Source organism: Natator depressus, chromosome 20 (assembly GCF_965152275.1).
Source record: "Natator depressus isolate rNatDep1 chromosome 20, rNatDep2.hap1, whole genome shotgun sequence".
Taxonomy (NCBI): domain Eukaryota; kingdom Metazoa; phylum Chordata; order Testudines; family Cheloniidae; genus Natator; species Natator depressus.
This window is the reverse complement of record NC_134253.1, coordinates 6,674,499-6,701,533: the sequence shown is the minus strand read 5'-3', so window position 1 is coordinate 6,701,533 and position 27,035 is coordinate 6,674,499. Positions and strand designations below refer to the sequence as shown.

The window sequence follows — 27,035 nt, the reverse complement described above, 5'->3', positions numbered from 1 at the left end:
TGCTTCCTGAAGGTCCACAGTCTGAGCCAGCTCACGCTCTATTGAGATGGTTGCAAGGCCGACCAGCCTCTCCTGCGTCCTTGTGGAGCGTAGATGTGTTTTTATTAACTTCAGCTTGGAGAAGCTGCGTTCTCCACTGGCAACTGTTACAGGAAGTGTTAGAAGTATGCGCAGAGCAACTAAAGCATTTGGAAAGAGGGTGGTCATCTTATTTGTGCACATAGAGTCCAGAACAGACTTTGGAGTTGATCCTGCTGAAATGTATCTTGAAAGGGCTTTCAGTTCATCACCTAAATCACTCACATCAATGTGTCAACATTGTCTCTAGTGCCCTGGATTGCTGGTGTAGGTCTTCTTCAGATATAGTGAGACGTTTTGGAATATCATACAACATCCCAAATGTACTGCTGTGTTTGTTGAGCTGCAGGAAACATTCTTCAACTGACTGCACTGCACAATCTGGCACCTGGTTAAAGAATTCAACTTTGAATTGTTGTTTGGGGTCTCTCATGGGATTATCCCGTGCTTCGTAATCAAAATGTCTTCTTCTTAGTGTGAAGTTCCTCTGCCAACTTCTGTGCACTCTTCAGAATTCTTTGAAATCCCTCATCTGACCGGTAAGACTGTAGGTATGACTTTGCATTGTCCAGTTGTTCCATTGCTCCAGATATATCAAGGTCAACACCTTGGAGTCTCTTGCTTACTACATTTATTTCAAACAGTCTGTCATGCCCCAACACTAAGCCACAAGAGAAGCATGTTTGTTTCTGGTGATTCCATGTCCCTCTGCCATTGTTGTTCCACAAACAGTTCTTGTCATAGCATTATCCTCCACAATGGCAACTATGGCATCATCTATCGTCCCAATTTGGTGTTTGATGGGTTTTATCCCCTCCACTCGACTTTCCCATCGTGTGGCACTCAGTGGTTTCAGTGTCAGAGAGGATGTTCCCAGATGTTGATTCAAAATTTGCCATCAACGAGTTGATGCAGAGAAAAAAACATAGATGCTTTGAATTACATTAAATTACTTTTTGCGAATACAGACTAACACGGCTGCTACTCTGAAACCATTAAAAAATTCAGCAGCCTCACTAGAAGCTGATGCTGCATCACTGACCACCAAGTTCAATGAATGAGAACTGCATGGGACAAAAAAAGCTCGAGGGTTTAACTCTCGGATTTGTGTCTGCTCTCCTCTGTTCTTGCCTCTCATCTTGGCACCGTTATCGTAGCCCTGACCTCTCATGTCAGCTATCGCAATTCCCGGATCTTCCAGCTTTTTAAGAAGCACATTTGTCATACCAGCTCCTGTAGTATCATCAATGTCAATAAATTCTAGAAAATGCTCTGACAGTCACCGCTGCCGGGACATTGTCACTAGGTTCTGTTGTTGTTACAAAACGCACCATTAAAGTCATTTGTTCCTATGGCTGACGTCAGGTGTGCAGTCCAGAATAATAGAGTAATATCTTGCTGACTTCAGAGCTGCCACAATCTTCCGTTTGACTTTTGTTGCTAGTAACTGTATGATCTCATTTTGAATAGTTTTTCGAATTTAGTGGTGTGTGTGGTAACTCTTCTTAGATGCTCCTGGAGTACAGCATCAAAGTCAGCCATCAGCTCCACAATTTTAAGGAAGTTTCCATTGTTTGGCACATAGAGCGGATCTGAAGTGCCGCGCAGTGCTAGGGTTTGGGTAGCAGCATTCTCACAATGGCAAGGAGCCTTTTCAGAACATTTTGCCAGTAAAGAGACTCTGATGCAATCTTCTCTTGATGCTGATCATCTATGGTGGCCTTTAACTTTAGTCTCATCTCAAACTCTTTCCCCCTATGGAATGCTCTCTGGTGATTTGCTGCCTTCTCATGGCAAGCCAGATTTCTAGCCAGATTTTTCCAGTCCTTTGTTCCTGTAGAATCCAATGTCGCTGGAACATTAGAGTGGAAGAGTTTGCAACAAAAACAGCATGCAGCATTCTGGGTTTTTGAGTACATAAGCCATGGTCTCTCCACTTTTTCACCATTGGGGATTTCACGCCAGTAATGTGTTAGATGGAAACTTCTATTTTCATTGTCTTTGCTGAACATGAAGTTTTTCACTTGCTGTGGCCCATGCAGTACAAGGAAGTCCCTCAGGCTACTGCTCAAGTGGGTCCACAGTCCTGGGTCATCTAGAATTAAGGAACTAAACTCAGCAGCAGCTGTTTCTTGCTCCTTCACCACACTCTTCTCTGATCTACACTTTTCTTCAGGAATGTGCATGGTTACATCCATTTGAGATGGAGATATGGATGCTGCAGTAGCTGCCCCGTCACCTGCACTCCGACTAACTGGAAGATCAGGCATCTCCTCACCACTCACATCCTCACTGGGGCGGGAAGGCTCACCGTCAACATTTGTGTCTATGTATCTCAGGAGAGCTCCCTCCTGCTAAGACAGAAAAGCTTCCTTTGCTTTCTTTCTTTTTCTCAATGCTGCCTCAGAGGGGCGTTTTCTTCTTTCACTCATGACTGCTGTTCTGTGACAGCTCTAGTGGCTCTCAATACTCGATTGAAGGGGACAAATAAGCAGACTGGTAGCAGGGCCTGACTGAGGGAAGATATCAGCGTCTTAAGGGCCTAACTGGCTCCTACTACTTCAGCTGACTGCCTGTTCTCCTCATTGGGTTCAGGGAAGCAGCAGGAAACAGGAAGCTCCCTGAGAAGCTGGGGTTAATCAGTCCAGGCTCCTGGAGGTGCTAGAGAGGTCCATAAGAGGCTCCACCTCCTCTCTCTCCCTGCAGCTCCTGCTGCTTTCTGTTATTCCCTTTCCCGTTTTCTCCTGACTGCGAGTTATGTCCTTCCTCCAGCACCGCACTCCACCATCTCTGTGCATCTGGAGCAGGGAGAATACATGTGCATCAGCAGCAGACACAATTTTCTACACTCTGGGTCCTAGTGCCACCCCCCTGCCCAGTCTGGCACCTGAGGCGGCTGCCTCAGTTTGCCTCATGTAAGGCCAGCGCTGCCCATGTGCTGCCTTCTCCCCCTCCACACATGTCAACAGGAGTGGGACATAGGCGCCCACCGGTAGCTACCTGTCCCGCACCTCTGCCCCAGCTCAACTCTGCCTCTTTACCTACCCAGACATCTGCTGAAAAAGGAATATGGTAAAACCCAAAATTACCCAATAAGTTCCTGGAATGTGTTGATTTACACCAGTTGAGGCGTTGGCCTACAGCCTCTGGACCTGGAAACTTTCCTGAGAATCTGAGTTTCTAGGGAATGTTATGGGGGAGGGCTTCCTTCTTTTCTCCCAGTTGTTTTATGTTTGTTATGGGTCCTCATTTTGTGTCTTCCGCATCCATGGAACCAACTCCATCAGAGATAGGGGAAATGAGAACAAAAAAGGCAGAAGGACTTCTCCTCTAGCTGTCTAAATGAAGCTCTGCTAATATCTTAAATGAGGGAGAACAAAGCATGGGGTCACATTTCTTAGCAACACTAGTGCTCCTCATCCCACACAGATGGGCAGAGTAGGTTACCGTTATGATTCCGTTTGCATCTGGGTGTTACAACTGAAGGATGCAATTTGCATAACGGATGGGCAATCACCTAACCTCAAGCAGTCTTTCCTGGGAAGGGGAAATCTTGTTAGTTCCTCCTTCATGCTTGGAATGCTGTTACAATGGAGACAGATAAATACGGCACTTCAGATTTCTTGTGAAATATTAAGTCTCCTGGAGAATTTCTGCCCAGAGCGAAGAGATCCATGGGAGATCAAATCCTGATTTTTTTCATACACCAGCTATTTCATTGTTTCCTCGAGTTTAAGGCCAGAAGGGACCATTAGATCATCTAGTCTGACTTCCTGTATTTCACAGGCCACTAAATTTCACCTAGCAACCCTACACTGAACCCCAAAAGTTGTCTTGGACGAAAACATTTCAGTCTTTAGGAGACAAAACTGTTTTGTGCCATCGGCAGAGGACAGGAGAGACTGAGGTTCCACCAATGCCTGAGGCCCTTGCAATGGTCGAGAATTGATTAGGTCAGATATACTCAGATTATCCTAGCAGGTGATCAGTGCCCCATCCTGCCACTCAAAGGTAATAATGGGGAATAAACAGTAAGAACTGGGAGTTTTAGTACATAAATCTTAACTGAGCTTAACTGCAGCACAGATACTTGATGGGGTAAATCTCATGACTGGACTATTGGTATAGAGGACTATAGCTTGTTGAGGAAGGACAGGCAGGAAAAAAAAGAGAGGACATATTGCATTGTAAACCTGTTCTGAGGTCCAGAAGGAGGTGAGAAGCAGACCAGTTGAAAGTCTCTGAGTAAAGATAAAAGAGGGAATAAACAGGGGTGAGGTCCTGGTAGGGGTCTTTTTCAGACCACCAAATCAGGAAGAGGAGGGAGATGAGGCATTTCTAGAACAAAGAACAGAAATATGCAAAACACAAATCCTGATTGTAATGGGGGACTTTACCTACCCAGACATCTGCTGAAAAAGGAATATGGTAAAACCCCAAATTACCCAATAAGTTCCTGGAATGTACTGGGGACAATGCTTTGTTTCAGAAAATGGAGGAAGTAAGCGGGGGGGACAGCCATTTTAGACTTGATTCTGACCAGCGGGGAGGAGCTGGTGGTGAATGTGAAGGTGGAAGGTGATTTGGGTGCAAGGGGTCATGAATGATAGATTTCATGATTCTAAGGAAAGGAAGGAGTGAGAATGACAGGAGAAGGACTGCCAAAAGCAGACTTTAACATCCTGAGAGAATTGGTAGGTAGCGACCCACGGGGAAAAAGTCTAAGGCATAAAGGAGTTTAGGAAAGCTGGCAGTTTCTCCAGGAGACAATATTAAAGGCACAACTGCCAATGCAAAGGAAAGAGAGGAAGAATAGTAAGAGGCCAATGGCTCCATCAGAAGTTTTGTAATGACCTGAAAATCAAAAAGAAATCCTACAAAATGGGGAAACATGGACGAATTACTAAGGAGGAGTACAAAAGAATAGTGTGTGCGTGTAAGGGCAAAATCAGAAAGGGTAAGGCACAAAATCAGTTATACATAGCAAAGGACACATGTAATTGGAATTCTTTTTCCATATGGTTTACTGCAAAGAGTGTCATCACTCTGAATGCTTTAAAGGCAACATCATCTCCAAAATCAAGTGTGGGCTCTACATATGGCCATACATATGACACCACACTGTATTAAACACAACCAAAAATAATTTAGCTGATTTGTTTGGCAGGACATGGAAATGAAGAATCAATTTCAATTCATTGTAAAACAATATAAAAATCAATATTTGTAATACAGTCCAATAAGATTTCATCAAGCTTTTTAATCAACCGAATTAAAAAGCAAAGGAAACCAACCACCCACACTCAAGTGTCACTGTGCATTCCAACCAACCAACCACACTCAAGTGTCACTGTGCATTCTCCAAGGCAGTTTCTTCTCTTTCTTTGTTCGGTGCTTTTATTTTCTATCAATTCAACCAGGAGCAGATTTTCCAATAAAACCAAAATTGGAAAGTGTGGCAAACTGAGAGAGGGACGGAACCAAAATTCAAAAGGATTTAGAGCGAATGAGAAATTCTACACTGGAGCAAATTTAGCCACCTATTGGACTGCGTACATGGATGGGCCCAGATATTGAAATGTATTTAGGTTCCTCACATCTATTGATTTCAGTGCAAGTTAGGAGCCTAAATACCTTTGAGGCTCTTGTCCATGTCATCACAGAACCTACCTGGTCAGCGGCAGTTTATGTGCTATGTCACAGTCACAGCGATGTCATAATAGTGCTTGCATAATTTGAACTGGCTATCCTGGACAGGACAGCCTGAGAGGCCAGCTGCCTATCAGTACTGGAGCTCTTTGGAGAAAGGACTGGAGGAAGTGTTGAGGAAAGATTAAAACATGAATAAATTTGTGAGTGAGCAGGAGGTAACCGACAGAGGTAAGGGTCAGCATTGTATTCTCTACATCCATTCTATATTCACACACACATTTAGAAAGCATAGGCATACAGATTAGCTGTAATGTTCTCCATTTGTATGAGCAGAACCTCGGCTGCTGTAAACCAGTGTCCCTCTGTTGACTTCCTTGTAGCTGTGTTGATTTACACCAGTTGAGGCGTTGGCCTACAGCCTCTGGACCTGGAAACTTTCCTGAGAATCTGAGTTTCTAGGGAATGTTATGGGGGAGGGCTTCCTTCTTTTCTCCCAGTTGTTTTATGTTTGTTATGGGTCCTCATTTTGTGTCTTCCGCATCCATGGAGCCAACTCCATCAGAGATAGGGGAAATGAGAACAAAAAAGGCAGAAGGACTTCTCCTCTAGCTGTCTAAATGAAGCTCTGCTAATATCTTAAATGAGGGAGAACAAAGCATGGGGTCACATTTCTTAGCAACACTAGTGCTCCTCATCCCACACAGATGGGCAGAGTAGGTTACCGTTATGATTCCGTTTGCATCTGGGTGTTACAACTGAAGGATGCAATTTGCATAACGGATGGGCAATCACCTAACCTCAAGCAGTCTTTCCTGGGAAGGGGAAATCTTGTTAGTTCCTCCTTCATGCTTGGAATGCTGTTACAATGGAGACAGATAAATACGGCATTTCAGATTTCTTGTGAAATATTAAGTCTCCTGGAGAATTTCTGCCCAGAGCGAAGAGATCCATGGGAGATCAAATCCTGATTTTTTTCATACACCAGCTATTTCATTGTTTCCTCGAGTTTAAGGCCAGAAGGGACCATTAGATCATCTAGTCTGACTTCCTGTATTTCACAGGCCACTAAATTTCACCTAGCAACCGTACACTGAACCCCAAAAGTTGTCTTGGACGAAAACATTTCAGTCTTTAGGAGACAAAACTGTTGTGTGCCATCGGCAGAGGACAGGAGAGACTGAGGTTCCACCAATGCCTGAGGCCCTTGCCGTGGTTGAGAATTGATTAGGTCAGATATACTCAGATTATCCTAGCAGGTGATCAGTGCCCCATCCTGCCACTCAAAGGTCCCTGCCAATCCGACCAGGGGGAAATTCCTTCCCACCCACAACTCTGGAGATCAGTTGGACCCTGAGCATGTGAGCAGGACAGCTAAGGAAACAGATTCTCTGAACCATCTTAGAGCACTGGTCCACCCTAGCAGGTGTCCCATCTCCTGCTATGGTCAATCCCTGACGCTTCAGATGAAGGTTGGAGGGACCCACCCCACCCCACCCCACTCACAGCGTACACCTCGCCAATTGTGCATGAGGGTGGAGGGGGGGGGTGAGGGAATTCCTTTATGACCTCTACAGGCAACTGTAGAGGGGGGAGGGATAGCTCAGTGGTTTGAGCATTGGCCTGCTAAACCCAGGGTTGTGAGTTCAATCCTTGAGGGGGCCATTTAGGGATCTGGAGCAAAAGTTGGGGATTGGTCCTGCTTTGAGCAGGGGGTTGGACTAGATGACCTCCTGAGGTCCCTTCCAACCCTGATATTCTATGAACTGGATGAACTCCATTCCATGAGTCTTCTCTGCAAGTATTTAAATGACCATAAAAGAAGATTAAAGGCTTTCTTCAAAACAAGGGGCCTAAAGTTAGGCTTCTAAATTCATACTGAGGTCTCCAACAGTGGCCTGATTTTCAAGAGATACCGAGCCCCAAAAGTTCCCAGCATAGCTAATAGGTAGATCTGGGTGCTCAGGATTTTTGAAAATGAGGCCCTGACTAAGCAAAACTCTTAAGCATGTGCTTAACTTTAGCTCTATTTCTTGGCTTAGAGTTAAATTATTACTCTGTATGCTATCAAAACTCATCAATTGACAGTAAAGAGGGAAAGGAAGATTATTTTACGTGGGGATCTACTTGAAAGGAGCGAATTTGCTTCATTATGATTTCCCCCCAAGCACACTGGGTAGTTCAGCAAACAAACCTGGTCATGAGGAGGAAGGAAGAGGATTTCCAGGATTCCCAGGTCTACTTCTCACAGTGTTTGGGCTCCTGCAGAATCTTTACTGGAGAGTGAATTAAAGAGGCCAGCACCAATTTCTGCTATCAGTGGTAACCAGCCGAATCCTTTTATTTAATTTCAGGTGTTTATAATGAGGTTGTTTCCCTCCTGGCACATATGGATGACCAAAATAAGGGCAAAATTGCCCTCAGGATTGCCTTTATAGCCAAGATCAAGCTGGCTATCGTTCTGACAGTTCTGCTCGAGAAACTGCAAAAGGATGAGGTAGGGCAGTTTCATGAAATTACATCCGCTTTCCAGGTGTCCACACCAAATTCTGCCTGACTTCATGGGGGTACAGGGGACTGCATGGGGGTAATTCAGTGTAGAACTTGGCCTGGCGCACCATCAGTAGAATCAGTATTCGCCCTTCTGTCCTCAGGCGTAAACTCATCATGCAAAATGCTGTTCTTACAGATCAGGATGATATAATGCTCTCTAAAGAGAGCATTGTCCTTTTACACACAGTGGAGTACATGGGCTGTAGACAGTAAAAGTACATGATCGGACTAGCAGTAATCTCTTCTAATAATACTTTGCCCTTCTTTAGCATCTTCGTCCAAAAATCTCAAAGCACTTCCCTAATACTAATGAATTAATACAGCACCCTTGTGAGAATGGGAAGCATTATCCCCATTTACGGATGACTTGTGTCACAAGGAATTAAGTAACTTGCTCAACACCACTTAGCAAGTTAGTCAAAGAATGTGAATAAAACCCAAGTGAACTGACTCCCTGCTCTAAATCCTAGCCAACACTCCTTTATTGTGATGACATATTATTGAGATTATAGCATTGAAGGGACCCTTATCTATATATTTTCTCCTGGGGGAATTCTGCAAGAAAAAAATAAAAATGATGCGTACAATATTTTAGAAGTTCTGCAAAATTCTGCATATTTTGTTTGTCAAAATAATACAATATAATTACACCTGTTAAAATTATTTTTGGTTATTTATTTCAAAATACCTGTCAGCAAGTATGTCTGTATGAATACAGACAACAAAAAGGATTCAGGAAATGTTTTTTGACAAACCAATTCCTTACTATGCATGTTAATAGAGAACTCTGAGTAATAATTCATTTAAACTCAATACAGAACCATATTTTTTGCACCCCTTAGGCGCAGTGCAAAGGCTTGGTAGAGTCAGGGGTAATGGAGGGAAGTAAATTGCTGGGAAGGAGCCTGGGTGTGAACTTGGAGCGTTGCTGGGTATGGGTGGGAAAAGTATGGAACAGGTTTTTTGGGAGGGGCGGGGAGGAATTGTTAGGCAGCTCCCCCCATGCAGACCCTGTCTGACCCCTAACCTCTCCCATTCAGTAAGGCACATCTGCCCCTGTCTCCATGTGTTCCTGCACACCCATGGGTCCTTGCACCCCTGTCCACATGTGTCCCTCCACCCCCACTCAGAAACCCACTCCCCCCATCCCCATGTGTGTTAGGGGGCTTATTCCTTCACCCACTTACTTCCCTGGTCCTTCTCGCATGAACAGAGAGCAACAATACCCGAAGTCCAAAGGTGCAAACAATTCGAAGTTTATTGGGTGAACTTCCAGCAAGCATGATTTCAGTTTCCTTCCTTAGTGTCCCCCTTCCCAGCTCTGACACCACAGAGCCTTACAGCTGTGTCCCTATTCCCATTCCTGCCCTTAGCCAAACATGATTCCAATTTCCCCAGCCCCATTCCCTGTTCCCATTTCCCCCTTTAGCAAACATGATTCCAATTTCCCCACCCCCATTCCCTGTTCCCATTTCCCCCACCCACACACCCACCCCCTCACTTCCTGATTGACTGCAGATAATCTAGTAAAACTTGACTTCTGCTTAGCTATACCTTAACCAATCCTTTTCCTGAAATTTAACTAACCAATCCTAACATATTGTAACATGATTATGTAACCAATTATATCCCACCACCCTAATTAGTTTACACCCAGCAAAATTAATTATACAGCAGAGAGAAACAATCACAGAACCAGACAGAGATTATACAGACAAAACAATGGGGAAATGGGGACTACAGTGATAGAACAAATCCAGAAATGAGGATTTCACATCCCAGCTAGTGATAAGTGAGTTCTTGCCAGACAGGATGCTATCAAACTAAGTTTCCTTTTACATCTTCTAGGCCCTTCCCTTTCTCTGGAGTCAATAGGCATTATCAGGACAGGATTGTGTTCCTAACAGCCCAATAGCACCTTATTTCAATGTGACTAGTTGGGAATGTGAAGAGGTGACCGGTCGCTTCCCAGCTTATGGCTGCCTCTGCTGCTTAGTCAAAGGCCTTAGCCTAAGAACAGGGCCTCAGACTGTCACAGTAAGAGAAGGACCTTACACTGGCAGACAGTGATTTTGATTCTTTCTTTTATACCTCTAGAACTAGCCAAGTGATAAGAATACACCTAAATTCTTAGATGATAGGCCTTTACAGACAGGCCTGAACATCTATATCCTAACAATGTGTCCCTGTACCCCCTCCCCCAGTCCCCATGTGTCTCTGTGCCCCCAGCCAACCAGCCCCTGTCCTTATGTAACTCTGCACCTCCTCCCCCATCACTATGGGGCCCTGAACCTCCCTCCTCCTCTAACTCTGTGCCTCCACTCCCATTCAGCCCCTGCCCCAGTCTGTCCTCCCCCACTAGCCCTTATGAGCCCCTGACTGACCCCACCCCAGCATCCCACACTGTCTGTCTCCCCAGAGCCCCTGTCTCCTGACTGGCCTGCTGTGAAGAAGACAGGCTCTCTCTCTTCCTTCGCTGATAGGGAGTTGTTGCTTTGTTCTATTGCCCAGCACCCTTTGGTGGGCAAGAGATGGAACGGCAGCAGCATTTCAGCAGAAGCTTTTTACTGTGCAAAAAAATAAAAATATGCGGGGCTCATTAATTATGCACCTGTGCAGTAGTGCAGAATTGCCCCAGGAGGAATATTCAGACCCCTTTTTTCCATTGATTAATGGAAACTAAAATGCCTTCTGTGTTGGCCCTTAATAGAGAAATGGACTTTGTCGGATGCAAGTATTAAAGTACTAGGAGGCCAACTGAACTGCTTGTCTTGGCCTCCGACTCCTTTAATTATTTGAATTACTTGATTAATTATAAAAAGAAAAGGAGGACTTGTGGCACCTTAGAGACTAACCAATTTATTTGAGCATAAGCTTTCGTGAGCTACAGCTCACTTCATCGGATGCATTCAGTGGAAAATACAGTGAGGAGATTTATATACACACAGAACATGAAAAAATGGGTGTTATCATACTCACTGTAAGGAGAGTGATTAATGATGTTAATTCATGTGATTAATTACTTGAATTACTTGAATTATGTAGTGCTTATGTATTGATAAGTTGTCAGTGACAATTTTCAATTAAAAAAATCCTCCTTACATTTAAAAATGAATGGAAGGGGCTTCTCCCCAGTGGAGCTGTCTGTTATGATTGCAGTTTGCAGAAGCATGCCTTTTAAAGCAGAACCACTGGAACGTATAGCCAATCAAGAGATCTGATGCAGACCCTGTCTGACCCCTCACCTCTCCCAGTCAGAGATCTGATTGGCTTTGAACATTGCAAAGTGGGTTATGACCTTGGCATGCAGGTCACACAGATGTCTAGACTCACAGGAGACAGAGATGGAAAAGACCTATTGGATCATCCAGTCCATTTCCCTGCTAATGCAGGAGCATTCCCAGCAGCCATTTTCCACTGTTTTGGCCAAACTAATTTGAAAAGCCCCTAAGGACTGAACTTCCGCCTCTTTCCTAGGAAGACTATGTCATAACCTAATAGCCCTGTCTCACAGTTGGGGCATTTTTTCTGTTATCAAAGTCTAAATTGAATGTCCTTTTTTAGCTTAATCCCATTACTGCTACTTTTACCGAAATGTATTATCCTAAAAAATTCCTCTCCCTCCTTGGTGTTCACACCCTCCAGGTAGTTGTATGGTATTATCCTCTCTCCCTCAGAGTCATCCCTTGGCCGCATCAGACACAGACAGCTCTTTCCGTCTGTCTGCAGAAGTAGGGGTCTGCTCGGGCCCAATTTTTAAGCCCAACCTGAACTGGCCCCCGGCCCACTCACCTCACCCTGAGAGGGCTGAATCATTTTCCATCCTGGTCCCAACCCTTCCCCCCAAACCGGATCCTGCCGCTGCATCCTGCTCATGGGGCTGGTGCAGCGGCCACTGTGTGCAGCGATGGCTCCATCCTCTGACACGGCCCCTGCTGCGCTGGGTCTGCGCTGCAGAGAGAGAGGGAGACGCTGTGACTCCTCGGCATCCTCGCTCCACAGCGCGTGCAGCGCAGGAAGGAGGTGGTGGCTGGCAGGAACACGCAGTCACGGTTGTGCCGATCCCAGGGGCTAAAGGAGGAGAGCCGACCTGACCCGAGCCCAAGAGGGTCCAGTTGTTTTCTCACCCAACCTGACCCGGACGCCTGTGGTCAGGTCCCCTAGGATTTGGGTCAGGTTGCAGGGCTCTATCCAGAAGTCACTTCTGCCAGCCCCCTGCATTCTTTTTTGCTCTCCCAGGAATGACTTCCCATTTGTTGATCTCTCTGGGAATGTGGGGCTAGAAAAGGCACTCATCCAGATGCAGTCACAGCTCAGCTGAACAGAGAGGAACTGTTGTCTTCCTGCTTTGTGCCATGATCCCTGTGTGTAAAAGACCCAACCCACATGGCTCTTTGTGGTAGCCATCACACCTTGCATATACCTGTTGACTTTGTTTTCCACTGTCTCCCCCAGGGCACTTGTTGCTTCCCACTTGTCTCCCTCCCATTCTGTCAGTTACTTCTACCTCCTTTCCAGAGATGCTAGTTTGCAGTTTTCCGAAATGAATCTTGTTCTCTCCTCAGGCTTTTAATTTCTCTGTGTCCCGCTTTATTTTTTCTCGGTCCCAACTGATCCTACAACTTCTCCATAGTTAGTCTCATCTGTGAAGTTCTACACTGATGGGCTGCATAAAAGACACCTTCGAGCGTGCTACTGTCAGTGTAGATCTAACGGCTGAGCTCATTGCCCCTGAGAGCTGTTGAGGACTTACTGCAGGAGTTGGGTATTTTATATTCCACATTTACAAATTCTGCCTGGAGTGGCTAGAGCAAGGGCAAGGTGCTCATTTTTATTGTTTGTTCTGAATAAATGAAACTAGAGAAGGGGGCAGTGAAGGGCGCTTTTTCTGGCTCTTTTCTCTCCAGGAAGATTAAACGATGTCAGTTGCTCGGCTGCTTCTGAAGCGCTGCTAAATGCGGTGCTTGTGGAGGGCAGGGCATGTTTTACACCAAGTAAGCCACCAATTAGGGCAGAGGCTTATTAGCCAAATTACTGTATGGTCATCAAGAAAAACTTTTCCCAATTCTTCTCCTTTATGTTTTGTCCCCAGCAAAACAGAGTAGACATTTACTGTGTCCTGGAGAAAGTTTTACAGCAGGACATCCCGGGCCTAGAGAGACAGCTTCTGAAGAAAATAATAACACTAGCCTCAAACCACATGACAGAGACTCAGGTAAGTTAGTTCTCCCGAGATACCAATCAAAGGATCCAAAGCTTTAACTCATTCAAACTCTCTTTTTGGGGGATAAACTATATACTGAAATGAAAATGTATTCTTCTGTTAGAGGTCCACACCTTCCTCCAGACCAAAGCCCAGGTCCTAGACAGCACTTGTGCACATGCATAAGATGGGACAACTCACATGCTGAAAGTTACACATGTGCTTAAGTGCTTTGCAGGATCAGGACCTGAGACCCAGAGACAGGCCTATGGTGTCTTAAGGAGCAAGTCTTTCCCGAAGTCTACTCGGGATTTCATTATTGATACTGATTTTATGTGGAAGGCGCTCTGATACTGTAGCGATAAGTGGCAGTATAAAGCCCCAAGACAGACAGAATCTGAGCTATCTCCAAAAGAAGCAGCATTGGATTTAGACTATAGTTTGCCAGCAGGAAAACCCATGGAAAAATCCCTCTCTTGTTCCAAAGGAAGTCAGCCTGCTTTTGGGGGACAGTTTATTCCAGGAAAGCTCTCGGAATATCTTGAAGCTGCCCAGTCTGTGTCTCACTTACCGCCTCAGGGAAGGGCAGGGAAAATATCATGTGACTATGGTGACCAGTCACCCACCACAAGTAGCTAACAGCGAATAGGCTAACGAAGCAGCTTGCAAGCAACTCAAAGGCTGAAAACTGTTTAGCCAAGTGACTCAAGGAATATTTATGACGAATGACTCTACCCTCAGAAAGTTGGGTTGGTTCATTCACAACTTGTGCACAGAAATAAGGACTTGACTCATGTAAACAACTCTGGCTAGCGCAACCGGCTTCAGTCACCTCAGTCTCTCTCTTTTGGTTTTTGTTTTTAGGAAGCAAGAAATGAACTAAAAGTGGCAGCTAGCAACACCTTAGTGACTCTGGCACGCTGCTATTTCAATGATGTCATGTTCAAGCTGGTGTATCATCTGGAGCTGCCTGAAGAGTTTATTTTCATTACATTGGGCAACCTGTCATCCGCCTATGGTATGGTCACTTCCCTCTTTTCTTTCAAAGTGATTGTTTATCATTTAAGGACAGGGGATTATCTCTCTACCTAAAAATGTTACCGCTAAAAAGAGCTCTGTTTGAGTGTGAGTGTGTGTGTGTGTGTGTGTAGAAACACAAGATTAACTGCTGTTGCTAGTTCTGGCCTCCAGATCATGAGCGATCCAGCCGGAAGTGCAAGCTCTACCCTATGCCCCTGAGTGAAGTACCTTAAGGATGGGAATGAGTGGAAGATCAGGTCTAGTGGAGCTCTTCTCCACCCCACTTCCCATCCCGCCCCAGTGCTCTCTCCCCTTACTCTGGGAGTGAGTTGGGCATTGGGCACAGCTGTACACTTGTGGAGGATTCCCCTCTTCAGGGTGAATCCCCCACTGGCTTTCAATGGCTGCTTTAAAGCCATTCTGCTCTGCTTATGCAGCGCCAATGGCCTCGGAACCCATAGCATCCTGCCCCACAGTGTTTCTAAGTGTGTTGTCAGAAGGCAGAGAGCAGCTGATTGTCTGTCTTCCTTCTCTTCTGGCCTTTCTCTGCAGCACTTAAGTGTATCCCTTTTGTGGGAGTGATCCTGAACGACATGATCTCCATGTTGGAGTTAGTCAAGGACAGCAGGATGAGACAAGCATTTTGTGGTGGTAAGTGCCAGCACTTCCTGTAGGTGCCCCAAATGGATATTTAGGGGGTCTTGGTACAGATTTAAGTGACTGACCAAGTTTGCAAACAGGCCCTGAATTGTGCTCCCTTCCCTGGATTGCACCAGGTGCTGTGTTCCTTGGCTCCCATGGCACTCAGTGAAGTTGAGAGTGCTCCTTACTTTGCAGGAGGTGCTGAGCATTTGTAAGTTCAGGCCCTTTATGACTCACACATATCGTTTAAAATAAACAGACACAAAGGCTGAAGCTGCCCCTCTGCCAGGAGGCTCCTGGGGGAGGAGGTGAAGGGAGCAGATTTCATTACTGTACATTTAAAAATCCCCTGTTTCCCACTCCTCCACCCATTCTCTCTCCTCAGTTTCTTCATCATCATCATCTCCTTTCACCCTCTTTCTCTGTCTTCTCCACTTCTCTCTTCCTTTGCTTTTCAGGTGATGCTCACTAAGGGGTTAATCCTGTGCCCTTGAGGGAAATGGGAATTTTGCCATCCACTTCATAGAGAACAGGATTGGGCCCTAATTTGTCTTAGCAAGGACACTAGACACACCTACTTTTAGGGCAAAGTGCTCCCCACTACCTTCAAATCCCAGGAAAGCCAATGGCAGTTAGGGGCACTGAACATCTTTCAGACAAACTGTAACTCAGGATGAAATCATACAGTGTTCGGGTTGAATAAACAATAACTGCAGGGGACGAGAGTCTTCAAATGATGGTAATTGAAAAAAGATGGAGAGATGTACAAAGAAAAAAGCCTTTTAAGAAACAAGAAATGGAATGGGGGAAAGAGAAATAGCTCCAAATTGATATGGGATTTCAGCATCTAGTCCTGAACTGAGCAGTAGCTGCCATGGAATTGGAGTAAACGATAGGCCTGGGTGTCTTCTCTGAGAAAGCAACTTCTCCTCATTACTACTATGTCCTTTTCACATTGCCTGTCTTCTCTCCTTCCATGCAGTTCTGGAAAAATGGTCAAGGGCAGTGAATGTATATTTTATGAACTGGGAAAAGTGCCCATTCCCCAGAATGGGTGAATCACAATTCTGCAATCAAATTCTTCCCTTATATTGTCATGTGACCAGCAACTGGCTGACCTGTGAGGAGCTGGAGGTGAGAATTGCTGGCTTTCTAAACCTTTAGCGGAAATTGTGATGTTACATTCTGTGTGTCTGGCACTCTTTGTGATGATGGCATTTAAGGGTAGGTCCTTTTGGATGGAACAGATTGTCAAGTAAAACATCGAAAACCCATACGTTTATAATGTCACCACATCATGGAAATTCGGTCTGTACCCAGTGTACATGGAGTCTAGTTTTGTGCACCTAATGTGCAGATGAACCCGGGATAGTGGGCTAAATTAATTCCTGGTCTAAGTCCATTCAGCCCCAGTGGAGTTACAGCAGGGATGAGTTGGCCTAGAATGCATACTAATCTGGGGAAATATTTTACCTGGTCTAGTTGTGAGGTGCATTAGAATATAATCCTGACACCAACCCTACGAGTCCTGGTTCTTTACCAGGAAATATTGGGATAGGACCATTCCGACAGTGGAACAAGGGAAACTGCACTCATTAGAAGTAGAAAAGGTGTGCCTATTGGAAGATATTAAATGAATTCGTAGGAACATAAATTCTGTGTCTCATCTATGCAGCTCAAGCAGGCCATCATCAAAGCCCTTGGTCCCATGATGGGCATCCTGCTACACAAAAAGGGGCCGCAAAATCCGATATTTAAAGAGATCTCATGGCTCCTTGAGCAATATAAGGAGGAAATTGATGTTTTGCACGTCACCAAGGTGAGGTACCACTCATTAAGGTAACTGTCTCTGTGTGTGCATGTATGAACTGCAGGAGGAATTTGCTGCCAGTGGGGTTTCCTGGTCTAGATAGTGACTTGTTAGATAATAAATAGGCACACAAGTTCTGGGTTTATACACATGGTGACCCAGGCAACAAGATTTGTAGGTAACTGCCTCTGATGAAAAGCATCCTCTGTTTCCTGGGGAGGAGGAGAAGGAGATAAAAAACAAAACACCTGCACAACAAGATACTCCCTCCTTGTGATTTCCCAAAACATCCTGTCAACTCTGTGTCTCTCTTTTAGATCATAAGCTCCTCAGAGCAGGGGCTACCATATGTTGTCTCTTGTCGGTACCAAGCCAACTGTCAACGGTTGAAAATTAATAATAAGGAGGCTTGAGGGTCATTGCTTTGCATTGCATAACTCGATAGATATAAAATCATTGCCTGTCTGTTTCATCTACCGTTCTATGCAGTGCTGTTGCAGCCATGTTGGTCCAAGATATTGGAGCGACAAGGTGGGTGTGATAATCTAATTGAAGATATTGTCTCACTCACCTTGTCTCTCTATTTCATCCCCCCTCAGTACCACATGAGCGAGAAGTAAGGGGCCATATTCTGTCTTCAGTGGGGCTACACAGTTGTAAATGAAGTCAAGAGACAGCTCTAACTTCTTGGTAGTGATATTTACTCACCGTCTATGTTGGTTGAAGCTTTCTAGTACAGAGTATGTGGTCACTTTGGGGGTTGAAATACCCATGATTTGGAGGGAACCAATGCATCATGGACTTGTTTGATAGCATCAGGGCACTACACAACTGTGTAAACATAGTAAAATATGTAGATGGCATCCGAGACATCCTGGAAGCTTCAAGCAGCAAAGGAGAAAAGTGTGTTAGATGCAGGAAGGAATTTGATTTTCACCTTTTTTTTAATCAATAACCTGGCAGAGGACATAAGATCATCACTGATAAAGTTGGCAGATGAGATAAAAATGGGGAATGGTAAATAATGGAGAGGACAGCTCATGGATTCAGAGTGATCTAGATCACTTAGCAAACTGGGCGCAAAGAAAGAATATGCCTTTAAATACGGCTGAATGTAAATGTATGCGTCTAGGCACAAGGGATTTAGGCTACACATACATGATGGGGGATGCTGTCCTGGGAAGCAGTGACTCTGAAAAAGATTTTGGGGGTCATGGGCCATAATCAGCTGAACATGAACTCATGCTGTGGCCAAAAAAGCGAAAGCTGGGATGCATAAAAAGGGGAATCTCAAGGAGGAGCACAGTGGTTATTTTACCTCTAAATGTGGCACTTGTCTGACGACTGTTGGAATCCTGTGTCCAGTTCTAGTGCCCGCAATTCAAAAATGGTGTTGATAAATTGACAGAAGAGCCACAGTGACGAAAGGATTAGAAAACATGCCTTACAGAGGGAGAATCAAGGAAGTCAATCTATTTAGTTTAATACACAGAAAGTAAAAGGGTGTGTGATGGGGTTTACCTACCCCGCATTGGTTCAGCAGGGGTTAATCATGCTTTGTGTGCGGAGGAGGCCATGCCCCCTCATCTCTGCTGGGCATGCTTCAGCTGGACCCAGGATACAAAAGAGAGCCGCTCAGCTCAGGCTGGGATGGCTGCCGAAGGGAGCGGAGGCGCATTGCAGGCTCCTGCAGAGAGACTGCCAGTGCTCCAGGATTCAGAGGCCAGCCGGACTGTGGCTGCAGCTGACCCCCAGGCACCCAATGCCAGAGATGGAGGAGAGACCCCAGAATCCCTGAGACTCCCAGCTGCGGAAGAACGGGTGGGAAGCAGCCTAGGTGGACGAAGCATTGATCCAGTTGAGGTAGCGGGCTTGACTCAGCATGCTTTGGAAGGATCCCCGCTGAGTTGGTGGCAGATACCCCTGCGCCCTGGGCTGGGGCCCTGTGGAATAGGTAGGACCCAGTTGAGAAGGGCTCACCACTAGGCAACACTTCCCTGCCACAAAAGGTGGTTCTATCGACTCTGGCCACTAGGCCGCATTGCCCTGCAGCCAAGGGTGGGTCTATTGACTTTAGCCACTAGGCCGCACTGCCATCCCTAGAAGGGCAGCCCGAGTGACTCAGGCTGTTGGGCTGCGGACCCTCACCCAAGGGCTGCTGCACTGATCCTGACCATTAGGCGATGCTGCCCTAGGAGCCCGGACTGCTGTGGTAGCTAGGGAGACTAGGCCAGTTGGGCCACTCCAGATCTACTTCAATTCCTCCTCAACCTGATACCACCCTGACGGGGTGGACCTATCCTGTGACAGGGTGACTTAATTACAGTCTATATAATATCTTACATGAGGGACTCCTATTATCTAATGGGCTCTTCCGTCTAGCAGAGAAAGATGTCACTTGATCCAATGGCTAGAAACTGAAGCTAGACACTTTCAGACTGGAAATACGGCGTACATTTTTAATGGTGAGATAATTAACCATTAGAGCCATTTATCAAGGGCCGAGGCGGATTCTGACGATTTTTCAGTCAGGATTGGTATGTTTTTCTAAAAGCTCTGCTCTGGGAATTATTCTGGGCAAGGTCTATGGCATGTGTCATACCGACCGGAGGTCAGACTAGATGATGGCAAGAATCCGGTCTGGCCTTGGAATCTAGGAATCCCCTGAATCTGCTTCAGTCACTACATATGGCTCCTTTGTGTGCCCACCATCTGACTTTCGCCCTCTGTTGCAGAGTCTGAGCCAGCTCTTGGAGGTCTCTGGTGAATATAAGATCCCTCTACCTAAAGGGAAGTTTCAAGCCATCTGCAGTGCTCTGCACAACCAGGTGAGGAGTGGTTTTGCTTGGATCCCTTGAGCTTAGGCACAGCAGATCTGAAGCATATTAACACTGAAAAATCGATGGAATGATCGTGCAGAGCCTGGGGACCTCCTCATGCCTTACTGATTTCTGCAGGCTCAAGAGTAAGCAGGGAGCGCTCTCATTTTCTTAGCTACTATCCAGCTCAGTTTGTAAAGCAATTTCACCATAAGCCGATTACCAGGGGGAGTCAGAGTTGTAAAGTAAAAACTGTGGCTGGGTCTTGATTAGGTCAGCTCTGCTGCTCAAAACACTTTAGCTTCTCTTATCTAATGTAGTGGTCATTGTCTTTGAGTCTTGCTGTGCATGCAGGACCATCTCCCTGGGGTTCAGACCTCTAGTTGGACCAGCAGGAAGTGGAAGCTTAGAAATTAATTGAACATTTTTCTTTTCCATTGCTTCTGATTAGTTTTTCTTTGACCATTTCCCTTCTTCCCCCAGATCTCTTCTCCAGCTAAGCAGCTCAGCATAGAAAACCACAAAGAGCTGTTCCATTGTGTACTTCTGCTAGGTAAGGGGAAGAGACTCTGAGTTACACAGTGGTTTCTTTGTTACTTCCTTACCTTTGTGAGGCACGGTAAGAAGAAGAGTTCTGCAGACAGTGAGGATGTGATTTCTTCCCTTGTAGCCCGTTCTTCTCCTGATGACCTGCTGGCATTTCTACACAAGCAGCAGGAGATTGAGCATGAGGCCGTTCGTGTGGCGTCTTTAGAGCTCCTGAGAGCTATTGTTGGGGCTCACTGTAAGTAACACAGGAGCAACTGTGCCAGCTGCCCTCTTGGCCGACATGCTGAGGGTTGAGTTGAGGACATCCAGAGCTAAAAGCTTGAGCTACTAGAGATTGAGCTAAAGAACCAAGGCTCTGTAGGCACGGCACGGCAGGGCTGCAACAGACTCATCACCTCTGCACCTGGGGCACAAAGGCTCTAGAACACACAGTCACCAGTGGTTTGGAGATCCACTAAGGGACCAAATGCTGCCCTAAGTTACTCCCATATGGCCCCATATGGAAATCAACAGGTTCAACTAAGTGCTGAATGTAGCCCAAGATATTTGTCAAGGTCTTTTTCAACTTCAAATACAGAAGTTAACTTGGGGCTAATGCATGTTAATAATAATCAGATAAAAATAGAATAATACTCCTGACTCGAGAATCCTAAGTATTATACACTCTAGACTAGATTCTGAGTCCTGTTATGCCGGTGTAAACACAGATTAACTTCAGTCACCTCAGTCTATCAAACCCCTTTATAATATTTCCATCATGGTAGTAGGATGGCACTATTTAGAGAAATGGAATGACTTTAGATTTACACTGGTGCAACTGAGACCAGAATCTGGTCCTACGTTTTCCCCACTGATTCTGTAGAGGAGAGAAGCTTGGTACTATTCTTAAGTAGGGCCCTTTGAAATCCAGGATTAATTCCAGTGTGGAAAGTGAGTGTGTGTGGAACAAAGAAGTACTGTACACCTCTCCTTATCTTTCAGTGCCTGAGACAAGAGGTAAAAAGCTTCTGATTGTGAAGGCAGTGAAATCCACTCTCAGTGATCAGAATGCTACGGTAAGATTGTGTGTGGAACAGTGAACTATTTCAATTTTTTCAGTGTTATGGAATGAATGGATATCTGGGTGGAGCTTTCATTCCGATCCAGATGAGAGACTGCAGAATAGAGAAGGCATGTCATTCTCCTGCCGGTGTTAAATGTATCCATGTTTCTAATCCAAGGAGACAAAATCAAAAGCATAATGGCCCAACTTGATTATCATACACATTATAAGGAGAGTGATCTCTTTAGATAAGCTATTACCAGCAGGAGAGTGGGATGGGAGGAGGTATTGTTTCATGGTCTCTGTGTATATAATGTCTTCTGCAGTTTCCACAGTATGCATCTGATGAAGTGAGCTGTAGCTCACGAAAGCTTATGCTCAAATAAATTGGTTAGTCTCTAAGGTGCCACAAGTACTCCTTTTCTTTTTGTCTTGATACAGTGGAAGTGCCTCTTGTTAAGTTATTATGGGTCATACACAGGTTGCCTGGTCTGCCAGTGTCACAAATGCATTCTTGGTTCTTAGGCTCCCAGGATGGTAAAGGAAAATTTCTATTTAACTAGCTAAGAACATAAAACATAAGAATGGCTAACCTGCCTCCCGCAAAAGAATGGTTCATCTGGCCCAGTATCCTGTCTTCTAACTGCATTGTGTGAAGAAATGCTTCCTTTGGTTTGTTTGAAACCTGCTGCCTATTAATTTCATTGGGGGACCCCTTGGTCTTGTGTTAGGTGAAGGGCTAAATAACACTTCCTTATTGACTTTCTCTACACCAGTCATGATTTTATAGACCTCTAGCATATTCCCTCTTAGTCGTCTCTTTTCCAAGCTGAAACGTCGCTCTTTTTTTAATCTCCCTTGGGTGAGAAGTTATCCCATAGGCCTAATTTTGGTTGCTCTTCTCCGTATTTCTTCCCATTCTAACACATCTTTTTTGAGATGAGATGACCAAAACTGCACGCAGTATTCAAGGTGTGGGGGTCCTGTAGATTCATATCGTGGCATAATGATATTTGCTGTCTTCTTATCGATCCCTTTCCTAAGGGTTCCTAACATGTTGTTAGCTTTTTTGACTGCATGTTGAGCGGATGCTTTCAGAGAACTGCACACGATGACTCTGAGGTCTCTTTCTTGAGTGATAACAGCTCATTTAGACCCCATCCATTTGTATGTACAATTGGGATTATGTTTTCCAATGTGCATTACCCAGTACAGTACAGGAATCAGGGGCACAGTGTTACCAGATGTGCCTGTTACTTTGGGGTAGGCTCATTGATTAGGGTTACTCTTCTTGGGGAGAGGGGGAGGGTCTGTAATTCTATTACTGTGCTGCTTATGTCACTTGTGTGTTCCTATGGAGCTCTACTCCTTCCTTCTGCAAGTCCCCTCCCAGTGGAGCTGCCCTGCAGGACCTCGGTTCCCCAGGGCTGGGTCCCTCCCGCCCTAGAACTAGATGAACACGCGTGCACGCACGCACACACTAGCAGAGCAAGTGTGAGCGGACCAGGTCCATCAGCCCTCTCCAGCTGATCCTCTCGTATGTCCCTGTGCTCACTGGGCTGGGTTACGCAGCACTTCCAGCTGCTCCCCTCTTATGTGCCCCAAGTTTAACACATCCCTATCCCACTTTCACGTTACAATTGTACTGGTAGTGACCCACTTCATGAGCAAACCCCACAGTATTTTTGGGCACTACCGGGATCTTTAGCTTAGGTAAAAGAAGGGTTGCTGCAGAGTAAATGGGGGAAGCGGAAAATACAGAGTAAAATTTGGAGAGAGAGAGAGAGAGAGAGAGAGAGAGAGAAGCAACCAGCTGAACCATAAAAGTTATTTGTTGAATAATAGTGATAACTACACAAGGAGGGCTAAACAATCATAATGGTTACATTTGAAAGGTTAATATCTGAGGAAGAAAAAAAAAACGGAGGGACGGGGGGGGGGGAATCTCACCCACTCCACGAGGCTTGAACTGGTTGGGGTTCCCAGGTGATGGTGGTAGCTCAGGGTCCTGAGTGCTGGAGACAGGCAGAGCCCCCCGCACAATCAGTCAGGAGATGGAATCCCAGTGGAACTGAAGCAGAGTTTGGGTCTATACATCAGAACCGTTACTTGGGCATAGGTAGGGGGTTTTGTAGAGAAAATACAACGGTTCAAGGGAGAACACTAGATTTGTTTATGGGTAAACTGATGGGTTTTCAAGGGTTTTCTTTAGGCTAGACAATAGGAGCTGATCGCTCTTGGCTATGGGTGGTGGTTTTTTCCAGGGAGCTCAAAAGGCAACTAGGCTGCTTCAGTATTTTAGGATAACAAAGATTTATTACTAGAATTGGTCTGATAATTGCTGAGCTAGGTGTGTGCAGGCGTAGGTTCATTAGCATCTGGAGCAGGGATTCCCATGATGCAGTGCGTCCCTGCTTTTCTGGTCCCAGAGTTGAGTGCGGTTCTCTGTCCCTCATTCTTCATGCTAATTCCTATCCCATCTTTCATGCAGATGAGGCTAGGGGAGTTGTCTCTGTTCTTCATTCTGTATGCAAATGGAGATGTCTTAATCTTGTCACCCTTCTCCGGAGGGGTCTAGGTGTGTCTCCCAACACCCTTCATTGTTCTCTGCAAGCCTTTTCTCTAATGGGTTTTGGTTCAAACAGAGACTGGTGGGGGCGGGGGGTGTCTTTCATGAGTCAGACAGGCTAGATACTGCGCCCTGGTTCCCCAAAAACACAGAGCTGACTGGTCTGAACAATAAGGATGGCAAGTGAAGTCTAGTCCAACTGGAGACCATTCATTCTTCGTTCTTCATTCTTTTTTCATTAGACTCAGGGAACTTTTGATCGGTTTGGATCTCTGATTGGAAAAATAGCACCATTCAGCTGTGATTCGCTGGCCACGTCCCGTCAGTGGGTGGTTGACTGTATCAGCTGCCTTCTCTGTATACAAGGTGAGGAGACCGTTAGCAGGTATAAGGAATTCTTCACCTTCTTTCACTGTTGTAATGTCCATTTCTCTGCCTATCTAGTTCTTTCTGTCCTGTCTGTTGTTGCTTAGATAACAGAATGGTGGGCATCTTGTAAATACCTCATTAGAAGAGAAGATTCTGATGTGTAAAGAGCCTAGCACACTTTTGGGAACTGTACAACTAATCAATGGTCTGCATACAGGTAGATAAGCGCTAAATTCCTTAGGGCTTGTCTACACAGGGACACTAAGGAAAGTTAATCCAAATGAACTAAAGGTGTCCATTTAAAGTGCATGAGGTAAATGGCATTAAACACATGTGTGGGTGCTCGGATTCTGAATTAAAATGGGCCTTATTAATTGTAGTGAATTCCATGAATGAAACTAACCTGAATGAAGGCCACTTTAATTCTAAATAAGTGTGTCCCCATAGGTGTTGAATGAAGTTTAACTAATGCATTTTGAAAATGAATGTGGATTAGCTTTCTTGAATATCTCCATGGAGACAAGCCCTTGGTACTAAACATTTTCATTCTCTTTCCCCTGCCACTGACTGTATTGGAGAAGTTTCCTGGAATAATTCTGTAAACAAAAAGTTCTTCCAGCAGCCCTCTGTCATGAGCATTCAGAGCTATTGGAGTAAGTAGAGGCCATTTTTCCCCTTTGTGAAAGAGTAGGATATTCTTTTCACCTAATGGTTAGATGTTAAAGGATAGAGCTTGGTTATCGTTTAAGGCCATTTCCAATGAGGGTGACCAGACAGCAAATGTGAAACCTCGGGACAGGGGGTGGGGGGGGAAGGGGAGTCTATATAAGAAAAAGACCCCAAAATGGGGACTGTCCCTATAAAATCGGGACCCCTGGTCACCCTATTTCCAATTATTCTTAATCAGTCCTAAAAACAGTGTTGGTGATTCAGAAACAGAATAAGGGACTCCAACCTTTGAATGTACAACATAGTAATCCCAGCATTGTTTAGAAGTGACTGATGAGCCTGGGTTTCTTGCCGAAGTTTTTTGTCTATCCCCGTCTCTTTTACAAGGAGAGTTTGGGGGAGGGACTCACCTCTGAACTGGAACCTCTGATCTACCTGCATGAGTTGCACTTGAATAGGAGCTGAGATGTAAATAGTGAGAGCAGAGAGACTACTGAAACCAGGCACCCACAGAAAGCTGCTCCAAGCTGAACACAGAGCTTGTTCAATCCTGGATCATTCACAATAACATACCACGACTGGTAACGTTCAGACATTTCAGGGTGTAATCCCGACTCCATTCCAGTCACCAGGAGTTTTGCCATTGTCTTCAGTGGGGCCAAGATTTTACACTATGCTGATGACAACATAGCACATGGATCCTCCCGTATGAAGAACCATGCAGTAGGGGTTCAGTTTCCTTAATCGTTACAGTACTTTTTCTCCTTTTCTCCACTCCAGGCCAGTCCATAAACCTGGGCTCAGCAGAGGAGGAGTTGAGATGTCTCCGTGAAGCAGTAACAGCTCCAGACCCCGAGGCTCTGTTTCAGGCATCTTCCAAAATGGCCAGGGTAACTGACTCAAAAAGCTTGTGCGGATGTGCGAATGACCGGCCACCGTTCATTTGACATTTGCTCTTTCATGATGCCTTTCCATACTCGGAGAGAGCTGTGGGAGTGGGGCATTGGTTGCTCGTAACCAGCAAGATGCTTTTCATAGATGTGTGCTCTGAATGCCACGTAAAAACCAGATTCCACAGAATGTTGCACGCCCATGAAAATGCACACGCACACATGTACCTATCCAGCAGGGCCGACTCTTGCTTTTTCACTGATCCGGAGCAGTGAAGCACAAAAAATAATGAAATAAAAGAGCCCCCATGCCGCCCTAAGCTTGGCTGGAACATCGCCCCTTGCAATCTGCCGCACCAAGCATGAGCTTCCTCGGCGGGAGCCTGGAGCCAGCCCTGCCATCCAGCCATCCAGGAGAAAAACTGTGTTAGTGGAACATCAAGCTGAGAAACCACCCAGGATTCATTCTGTCACCTTGTGGGTTTGCCTTCGCCGATATTTGTGTGCACGCCTCTCTTGACTGACTTCCATGTGCTGTAAAAAGATGCAGTGTATGTAAGAGACTACAAAGGGGAATCTTACCTCCTGCATATCCAGTACAATGTTGTGCTCACTGTGCAACAGAGTCTTTGCCTCTAACCTGATATCATTAGTGTAGAAGACAAAAATGTAGTCTATAGACTAGAGAGAGAATTGTAATCCCAAATGGCGAGCTAGACAGGAGGCTAATTCACCATCTGCTGATGCATGTATCTTTTTTTCCATTTTTAAAAGTGCTGGAGCCAAACATCATTGCGGTCTCTCCTGTTTTTGATTTGTTCCCAGATTGTTAGTGAGTACTTTCCCTCGGAACAGGCCACAGACTTTATTGAGGCCACATTGGGTGGTCTGCTGTCTGCTAGCCCCACCTGTGCCGCGGCAGCTGGACTGTGGATGAAGATCATCCTGATGGAGTGTGGAGATGCCATGCTGGACAAGGTAAAACTGGGAACTGGAGAGCTTTTCTGCCTGAACTCTAGGCTTTTTGATCTTTGCCCTCATGTGTAAGGAAGAAAAATCTTGCTGTTTCTCCCCCTCGGACATAGAGTCGATTCCATCTCTGTTTCTACCCTAAGATAGGCAATGGCAGAATCAATAGCAGTAGACCGAGATAATCCAAGGGAAAAGGAAGAT

The 27,035-nt window shown here is 45.4% G+C and overlaps 1 protein-coding gene across 1 annotated transcript in view; it reads left to right on the top strand.

Moving 5' to 3' along the window:
- The window catches only part of LOC141975259 (maestro heat-like repeat-containing protein family member 2B), a 56,818-nt gene that overhangs the window by 13,974 nt on the left and 15,809 nt on the right, over positions 1-27,035 (top strand). The window contains exons 4-15 of the mRNA XM_074935559.1: positions 13,373-13,495; positions 14,348-14,501; positions 15,056-15,154; positions 16,128-16,279; positions 16,821-16,964; positions 19,691-19,783; positions 20,258-20,327; positions 20,445-20,558; positions 21,305-21,378; positions 24,177-24,300; positions 25,753-25,862; positions 26,688-26,840. Coding sequence (XP_074791660.1) covers positions 13,373-13,495; positions 14,348-14,501; positions 15,056-15,154; positions 16,128-16,279; positions 16,821-16,964; positions 19,691-19,783; positions 20,258-20,327; positions 20,445-20,558; positions 21,305-21,378; positions 24,177-24,300; positions 25,753-25,862; positions 26,688-26,840 — 1,410 coding nt within the window. The remainder of the gene's footprint in view (positions 1-13,372; positions 13,496-14,347; positions 14,502-15,055; positions 15,155-16,127; positions 16,280-16,820; positions 16,965-19,690; positions 19,784-20,257; positions 20,328-20,444; positions 20,559-21,304; positions 21,379-24,176; positions 24,301-25,752; positions 25,863-26,687; positions 26,841-27,035) is intronic.